Source organism: Dipteris shenzhenensis, chromosome 16 (assembly GCF_047967505.1).
Source record: "Dipteris shenzhenensis isolate YYH24624 ecotype China chromosome 16, Dip_SZ_1.0, whole genome shotgun sequence".
NCBI lineage: Eukaryota > Viridiplantae > Streptophyta > Polypodiopsida > Gleicheniales > Dipteridaceae > Dipteris > Dipteris shenzhenensis.
In genome coordinates, this window is record NC_141611.1 from 41,476,505 (window position 1) to 41,485,989 (window position 9,485).

Sequence of the window (9,485 nt, forward strand, 5' to 3'; positions counted from 1 at the left end):
GTAGGCTAGGGAGAGAGATAATGATACTCAAAGAGAGAGATAATTAAATGGAAATGTTGCAGGCCATGTGCCTACCCACACGCCTCGCCAGATAGCTTGCCATGTAGGCGCCTATACCCTGGGATACCCCGCCGTCTTGTGCTGCTCCAGATCTGCCTCTTCTAGGCCAGATCTATGCCATATATGCATTGCCATTTGCCATGGTCTTGACGCGATGTGTTGCAGCCACTTTGATGCATCCAAGTACTTTCCTTTTTCTCTCTGACCTCTGCCCCCATGGCAGCCATCTTGCTGCCCATGTGGCCATCCCTCAGTTCCCAAGTCCACCCCCCCATGCTCTCCTCATATGGGGGGTTACAGATGGACAGTGATGGCATGGCAGCTCGGTGGGTATCAGATGGTAGATGATGTGGCAAATTAGCCAGTTATGCTAATGTGGCGGATAAGAGGGCCACGTGTCACAGCTGTGACCAACCTTGGGTATGTGGTGATCCTTAGGATAGGATAAGCCATGTGTCACTGACGGAATCTTTACAGATTTCGATGGAATCTTGCTAGATTCTGTTCATGTTCTAAATGATCCGTTGACTGGTTGTTGAGCGTCAGGCTTCGTGTGCTCAGTCGTAGGTGAGTACGTGAGTGTAGAGCATCATGTAAGCTTGTGGTGGCTGAGTCGTTCGAGCAATGGAGGTGTCAATTGCATTCGTGGAGTCGGGCTTTGCAAGTCTACTTGTGGAGAGGTCGCATGCTTTTTGCGTTGTGCCGTGCTGTGGATGTAGAAGGAGACTGTGCCGAGGAGCCACTGTTGCAGATAGAGACGTTTGCTTTGCATGGGCATTTCCCCATAGTAGATGTCTGGACGATGTTAGAGTTGTTGGGGCTCATTGCTAGTGGAGCCGTGTAGTTCGTGGATATAGACGTGGTTTGGTAGCTTGATGGTCGCAGCAGTTCATGGCTACAGTCGGGAATGGCATCTTTTGACCTTGCAGCCGAGTCGTGGAGCTATTGAAGCTCTGGCGTTAGTCTCGCTTGCAGTCGGCTGGGTAGTGCTCTAGTCGGCCATGTGTTTCTACGCGTTGCCAGTAGATGCTTGGAGTTGGCCATCGTGGAAGCCAGTGGATGGAGCGCTTTGGTCGTGTTGTTTATTCTTGGAGGCCTCGCTCTCTCGTGTGTTATGGCGCTTTGCCTGCACCTTAGGAGCCAACTAGGCAGAGCTTGTTGTTGAAGGCCTTGAGCTACCTGGCAAAGATTGGAACCAGAACTAGCTAAGGGCTCCAAACCTCAACCTTACAGAACCTCACAGGCCTTACAGAATCTCAAACTTACTAAATCCCTCAAGAAGGATAAGCACTAAAATGAGAGTAACTCTCTCTCCATAGCTCGGAATGACGAGCTTTCTAATCCAAATTGGAGATGGAGAAGAGCTCTACAATGAGAACTAGAGAAGGAACTGAGATGCCTCAAAGAGAGGGCTTATTGCCTCGACGGATCAAGGGCTTGCATGCCTTGATGGAACAAGGGCTTGCGCTGTCTCTAGCAGAAAACTCTCTCACAAGGATCGTAGAGTGCCTCGCACAAGGAGGGCTTGGTGCCTTGACAAGAAGCAAGGGCTTGGGAGCACCTGGTGCTTTGATACCATGACAAAATGGGGAGAGAGAGAGAGAAAGAGGAGTGCACACAATATAGCTTCTTGTACACTATGTTGTATTGAACATAAACATGAATATATACATGAGTATCCCTTAGGGTTAGGGTTAGGGTTTGCCCCTAATGCCCTATCTAGATGGTGCAATTTACACCATCCTTAACACTCCTTCATGCAGTCTACATCAATGCTGCTATTTGCGTCCTTTTTTATTGCATGGTCTAGTCCATGCTCTGCGCATCAGTTCTTGGTATCGGTTGCTTTCGATCCATCTGTAGCCACCTTTTGCTGGTCCCATCTGTCGCATCTGCCATTGCGCCAATCTAATCTACTATTGGTTCTGCCTGGTGCCCAACCTTCTCTACCCTTGTGTCGATACATCTTCTTCGTGCTCTGTGACCCTATCCGCTGTTTCGCATCGTAGCTCACAGTCTACGAATGCTTGTAGTCTTTTTGACTCGTTGCCAAAGCCTGTCAGTCTTGCACTATTCTACGCTAGCTTCTCTGCCAAGGTTCTGCACCCATGCACGTCAATTCTATGCTTGTAGTCTTTTTTACTTGTTGCCAAAGCCTTGTCAGTCCTGCTATTCTACGCTAGCTTCTCTGCCTGGCTTTTGCACCCATGCATGTCAATTCTCTACGTGTCTGTCATTGATTGTTGACCGTCTGCATGTCAACTTGCCAGCACCTCTTCTGTTGTGTTGGTTTTTGCTAAGTTGTTGCTTGCTGCAGCTTTGTCCATGCTTTAGTTCTTGGCGTAGTCTGTCCCGATTAGTTGCCTTGCAGTCTACCATTTGCTCACGTCTATGTTGTCAGACTGGCCCGCCAGTCTACTGCAGCTGCTGTCTTTTGCAGTCCTTGTCTACCACCTTACTGTAACAGTATAGTGCAGTCCTATGCGTGGAGCCGTCTACGGAGGGTGCCCTGACCCTCAGCCACGTAGCCTCCTAGGAGCCTCATCACCAAAAGTGGCTCCAAAGGATTTGAGGTTTCTATCACCAAGGCTTTATATGCCTTATTGGGCTATCCACTTTGTATGTAGGATTAAGTCCTTGTACAGCCACATGGCATTACAAGGTGAGGTATCATATAGCCCTCTCCCTTCTTGCACCTTCATGCACTCATGATTGCTCACATTCTAACATCGAAAGCTAGTATCTCTTCATCTTATGTTATCAGGTTTTGTAGTGTTGCTTCTATGACAAGGAAATCTACTTAAGTAACTTTTTCGGTCTCATGTCTAAGGAAAAAGGTCAGCTGTCCTGAACATGTAAAGCTTTAAAGTTTAAACCAATAGAGAAAGATCCACCTCATTTGTTTGACACTTTCATTGACAAAAGTATTTCTGTACAGCCTTCTATCCATGGGGAGCTTGATAGAGCATGCAGATTGTGTACTACCAATTGAAAACCAAGCACTGTGTGATATATTAAAGTGAGTGGGTTTTATGCTAAATATTTCACACATCTCTTAAAAATATACTGATTCTTACAAAACTTCTAACCTATGTTTTTGTTCATTTGTAGGCTTAGTGTGCTCTTTCGTATGCTTGAATAAAGTATTAACTTGTCCACGAATTTTAGAGGGCCTTTTCCTGTCATGAAACTACTAACATCTTTACTAAAATCTGAATTGATTCATAAAGTAAGATGGAGGCATACAATGTAAAGAATCCTCCAGCTTCCTCCCTCAGGGGCTTTAAAAGCAAAAGAAACCCTCTAGGCAAAGCCTTTGATGGAATGAATGGAATAATCGCCAATTTACTTTTGCACTTGACAAGTTCTATTCGATTTGGAGGAGCCCTAAATGGTATAACTTCATGCTTATGCAACCAAAATTATGTTTGTTCTATAATGAATTGTACACCTCTTCTTAAATTTGTGGCAATATAAGATATGGCTGTATATTGGAATGAAGAGTAATTGTGGTTTTTGTCAAGATTCTAACTTTTTTCCAGCACAGTTGACTTAAATGACATCACAACAAATCTTGTTCCTTTTCCTCGATTGCACTTCCTAGTGTCGAGTTTATCGCCTCTTTGCACAGTAGCCTGTGGTAAGTCACATGCACAACTATGTGCCTCTGTAGTATCTCTGTTTCCAAAGTAGAGCTGGTTCAGATGATTGCTTTATCAGATCTTGATGTAGGCTTGTTCCCTAAATCACAGAGAATGCAACCCAGCGAGCTTGCCCTGTCAATCAGGTTTTTTCTCTACTAATATTTGCTGCTCAAAAGAAGTTTTAAACTTTTTCAAATATCCTGTATCTAAAAGTATTTGTAAGATAAATATATGTACTTAAATTTAGAATCAACATTTAAAATAGGAATGGCTAAATCCAAAATTCATGACATGTTTGTTGTTGCTAGAAAGGAGTTCATTAAATACTCTTTGAATTTTCAGCTATTTGCTGAGACCATCTCTCGAAGAAACCAGCTTATCAAGGCCAATCCTCTTGCATGTACATATTTGGCCTGTGCATTTTTCATGAGAGGCGGTCAGTGCAACATCTCAGACCTGAACGAAAATGTGTTGCTTATGAAGCGGCGGATGACTATGGTTGCCTTTCCTCTCTCTTTTGTTTTCTGAACATACGAATATCAACATTCGAATTTTTGTATTCGACTTATGCCTACACTTTTATCCCAAATATGATGTATATGCTAATTTGGGTGGCAGGTCCATTGGAATGCAGAAGGCTTCAAGATTGGAATCTGTCATCGGCCTCCTTTGAATGCTCCTCGCTCCCTCTTGTGCCTGGCCAACAACACTTGTGTCCGGTTAGTAATATTTTGCGATGAACAGTACGTGAATTTGGAAATAGAGTCATGAACTCTTGCTAATGCAAGTTCTACCCTAGGTGTATTTAAAATATGCCCTACAACACAAATTTGAAATTATGTCGAATTTATGTCAGGAATATAGCAGTGTGGTACTGTGCATCTCTTGTAAATGATATTTTTTTCTAGGCTTTCCCCCCTACAAGGTCAGCTGTAACACGAAATAGAAATGAATGCAGGCATCGCTTTCGAGCTATGAAGGAAAGCTTTGAAAAGCTTTACAAAAGACGTGTCTATATCCACCATTATGCACAGTATATGGATCCTGCAATGTTTCAAGTGTGTTTAGGTGTGATTCCTGTCCCTCTACATTAAGAGTAAAGCAAAAACAGTAAAGCTAAAGAATATATTTAATAATAACTTTCTAGATGGCATACATACTCATGCATAATTTTGTATTAGACTAGATGCATAGAATCTACTACTTAGTATCCATGATTTGGAATGCTGCAAATTTGACTAATTGATGAAGGCATTCTGGTTCTTAGTAAAAGTTTTCTCTGGATAGAAAAAAAAAAAATTCCCCAAGAAAGAGACTTCTATTAAGTAAGAGAAAAAACCCACGAGAGCAAGCTCAAAGCGGAATACATCATGAAATCATGAGGATAAATAAACCCCCTTAAAGTGAGGTGGAAAACAACCAAGGCTGAGGCTGAAAGTGCCACCTCAACCCTGTAGGAGTCTCAGAGAAGAAAGGAGAATCCTTCCATTCCCTGAAGAAAGAAGCCCTCCTAGCTGAGGCTGCACGGGAGTCTCCCTACATACTTGTCCATACGGCCATCAAGGTATGTACGGTGTCTGTCCAGATACTAGCCAATGTGTGCGAGGGATGAACCTGAGTTCTCTCCAATGCCTATGTGCATTTGGCTCTCCAAATATGCCAGGATTCTATGCTCGCTAGAATCTCCTAAGAGGTATCCACAGAGGCATGTACAGCTGCAAAAGGAAGATGTGGTATCACATCCAACAAACAGGACTCAACCCGATGACGTCGAATCAAAATGGCCCGAGAGGAGTCAGGTCTCTCATAGAATACCTGAGGCCCTGTAAGAGAAAGCCAAGCCACTGAGCCCCATGTCATAAAGAATGGGGAGTGGGCAAAGTGACTGAAAATCCTGGCTACCCCCATTCAAATTGTCCTCGCCTGTCTGCAATCCCATAAGCAATGCTGAATAGTCTCCAAAGTAGAGAGGCAACGAGGCCAAGTAGGGTCGGCTCCGAACTTGGATCTCCAAAGGTTCACTGCAATCCCACCATGGATAGAAAGTCAAAAGAAGAGAGTGATCTTTTTATTCCTGTGGGATTTCCAAAGTCTCCTCCAGAAGCACCTCTGTAGATCTGCAGTGATATCAAATGTCTCCCAATGAGGAACTCTGGAAGGTCTCCAACCTCTACTACTGAGCTGGAATCTCCTGGCATTCCTGGTCGTGTAACAAAAGAAGGGGATGCTCTTCCCTTGATGCCTTGGACAGAATTTTTCGTAAGACCGACCACATTAAATCTAGTGAATAAGACATGAACAAACTTTAGGACTTGCTGGAAACTCAGTTATGTACTGCATATTATTCTTAGAATTGAAAACTACGAGTTTAGTTGACAGGCATGGCTTTAAGAGATCTTGTTGGGTACTTTCTATTGCGCAACGATTTAGAGTAATTTTTCAAAATCTTCATCATTTTTAATATTTAACCATTTCCTTTGTGGGTACTGGCAGGAGAACTTGATAATTTGATAGAGGAGTATGCTGGCCATGATTTTGGAAAGCCAATTCATGACAGTGTCCATGTCAAGCCCCTTGTTGCTGATATATCCTAGCAAGCCTCTTATGAAGTTCTCTCAACCCCTAGGTTTTGCATTTGTCGGAAATTGGAATGTTTTCTTTTTACCTGCTGTTCCATATGTGCTATTCCTTCTATTGAAAAGGAGAGTGCCATCCCTCCGGAGCAGTTTTGGGCACATTTGCAGCAAGCATGCATTCTGAGCTGTGTTGCAGAACATGAAGTTATCAGGATAAGAATGTAGAAGAGTGGCCTCCAAAAGTGGAATGAGAGCACCAAGAAGGCAGCTGCTACAAGGAGCATGCATAAAAATTCTCTGCATGAAACACAAGTAAAGAAAATATTATATAGTTGAGAGGGTCCAATATAGAAATAAGTTTATGGGGTAACGTAATATCTTCTTTAACCGAATTTCAAAGAATACGTAGATCGCTTTCATGTGAGATTTATAAATCTGTGGTTGTAGGATTTGCTGAGAAGAACATACAGCATTGTTAACTCTCTCTGTCTCTCTCTCTCTGTCTCTCTCTCTCTCTCTCTCTCTCTCTCAACCATCTAAACAAGGCTTGGTTCCTGGTCTAGCCAAGGAATATTTGAAGAGCATAAAGACAATACCAAAACTATATAAGAGTTGGCCAAGATGCAGAACTCCCTATCCCATCTTGTTGGCTAAAACATGTATGCTGCCAATAGAGGGAAAAGCATTATGCAAACATATCCCACTATGTCAACACAATTGCAAAGATTGATGTAAATAGATTTACATGCAAGATAAACATGGGCTGGACAAGTTTGGGCCACTAGATGTGCCTGGGATTCATTCTAGTACATTTAGAGTATTCCATACGATTTTGGGCGGATCAATTCCTCAAATCTACGAAACAAGTCATGGTCATTAGAGATTCGGAAATATGGAAATTTTGTGTGGAAATTTTGGCATGACCCAAAGGTGTAAATGGCAATTTACAAGGGAGATCAACCCCGCAAGATGGCATTTACAAGACAAAGACCACCCCATGTTGGTTTTCATGAGATAATATGTATCTCTATTCAAAAGACATTTAATATGCATGAAGATGATAGGCTAATTTGAATTAGTTTATGAGGGAGAGATCAGCTTTTCATTCATTATTTTTTAACCTTTGTTTAAAGAGGAGGAGATTTCAATATTTAACTACTCGTCCATATCGAATCTGGCGCAAGAGCAAGAGTCTTCTCCCTTGGTAGGTCTTATACGACTTGTATGAAAATTAAGGCTAAGTTTGTCTCAACTTTCAAAATCCATAAGTGCAATTTTAGTGATGATAATCAAGAACCCCCATTTACATAGAGGATTTCTCAGGCTTGCTCTGGTAGAGTGCATTATGTCTTGAGGATCTTGTAGGAAGCGTGAAGATAATGTAAATTATGAGCATTGAAGAAGCCCATCATCAAAGACCTCCAACCTCTATTTGATGGGCATGAGGCTTACATGATTTTTTCACTAATATGTGTGTGCAATCTATTAAGTGTAGATGCATGAATGCTATTTGGGGGTGTTGGGCGGGGGGGAGGGGGGGGGGGGGGGGGGGGGGGGGAAGAGAGAGAGAGAGAGAGAGAGAGAGCGACTATATGCAAGCTTGAGATTCATCAACACATACTCATAACTTACATGTAGAAGATTGAGGTTTATGCTAACTAATATCTTTACTAACTATGGCCTTAGCAATCACAAAAGACCAAAGAATGCAATTGTAGGCTGAAGGAGGCTGCTTATTTTGTTTGGATACTTCATGGAATGGTTGGATCTTCGTGCTGAAGAAGATATGGTATCCTGGCTCGGACTAACTGCAGAATAAAGAAATAAAGAAATTGTATTAATGTCCACAAACTTGATTGATTGTTGGGATCATGTACATGAGCCTCTTTTATAGGCTGAGGTAGCCTTATCTTCCACACGTTACACATCATAGGTGATCTCAAGCGAGGGAACCTCATCGACAACACATGTGAGGTCATGCACAAATAAAATCTTGACTAAATCAAATCCCAAATGTCAATTGACCCTTCAAACTCACGGACATAAGACAAACCCCTTGCATGCTCATACTCAAACTAGAACCTAGTTCGCACAACTTGGCGTTGAAATACCCCAACATGCTAGTCTTGTCCTTGCATGCATGCAATCAAAGGTTGGTGCGTGTCTTGATTGCATCTTGTGGGTGAAGTATCCCAACAGCCGACTCGTCATTGCCTGGCATCGTTTCCTTGAAACACTCTTCTCCTTCTAACTCCCTCAAAGCCTCTACTTCGGGTTTCTATGAGGTAGTCCAATGCTGCATTGCCTACTGGACTAACCTGGACCTCCTTATGCCTTGTGATTTGCTATGTCATAAATCTACTTGTGTTAGGGACCTGCACTCTCCAATCCTAGGTTTTGAGGTTGGATTCCACACACATCAATTGGAATAAATCTAATGGCTTCTAGACTAGTGATGAGGACAGCCCAGATTGGGGGGCTGATTTTGGTTGTACTTACATTCAAGGAGGTGTTTCTATGATACTCTATCAGATACTCTTCATCACCGCAGTTTGCTCTTATATTGGAGAGTATTCGGGGAAAACTCATGACTTGACCTCACATCCAGAGTGGTAGTTGTTAACTGGGTATTGTTGGCCACATTTGAGTTTATTTGTTCTTGTTGGTGCCACTCTAGGGAATGCATCACTCAACTCAAAAGGTTGATAAGCAATTACTTATGGGGTGGATTTGATGGTTCTAAAAATACCTGATTTAGAGTGGCTTAGGAGACCCTGATTCTCCCCACACAAAAAGGGAACCTCAATATCATTGATCCAAATTTGTAATGCAGAGCCTTGCTCTGCAAGGTTTTGGACAAGGAGCTTTTTCCAAGATTAAATCCTTGAAGAGATTAATTTATAGTCTGCTCCTCTTCCTTAGGTGGTGATTGGATGGACAATATTAGGTGGATCTTTACCTCGGTGCACCTTAGGATTCTTTCCTCCCTCCTTAAGCTACCATCTTGAAATCTTAGGATAGCTTCAGGATTAATCTTCAAAGAATCCCACCCTCTTAATAGGAAGAGATTTATAGAGGTAGCCTATCATCTGAAATGACCTCATAGCTCATGATCATGGTAGACCTCTTGGTGCCTCTGTTTATAGGCAATGTTCCAGATGGAAGAGAGAACCCGCTTCCTTTGCGGACTCTTGGAAGGATTTCA

At 42.6% G+C, this 9,485-nt stretch overlaps 1 protein-coding gene across 1 annotated transcript in view; it reads left to right on the forward strand.

Annotated features, from left to right (window-relative positions):
- Window positions 1–6,298, forward strand: part of LOC147892962 (uncharacterized) — an 81,964-nt gene extending 75,666 nt beyond the window's left edge. Inside the window, exons 9-16 of the mRNA XM_087387792.1 lie at window positions 2,999–3,079; window positions 3,291–3,454; window positions 3,608–3,700; window positions 3,813–3,847; window positions 4,047–4,202; window positions 4,323–4,423; window positions 4,663–4,772; window positions 6,198–6,298. Coding sequence (XP_087243918.1) covers window positions 2,999–3,079; window positions 3,291–3,454; window positions 3,608–3,700; window positions 3,813–3,847; window positions 4,047–4,202; window positions 4,323–4,423; window positions 4,663–4,772; window positions 6,198–6,298 — 841 coding nt within the window. The remainder of the gene's footprint in view (window positions 1–2,998; window positions 3,080–3,290; window positions 3,455–3,607; window positions 3,701–3,812; window positions 3,848–4,046; window positions 4,203–4,322; window positions 4,424–4,662; window positions 4,773–6,197) is intronic.
- Window positions 6,299–9,485: the final 3,187 nt, after the last annotated feature.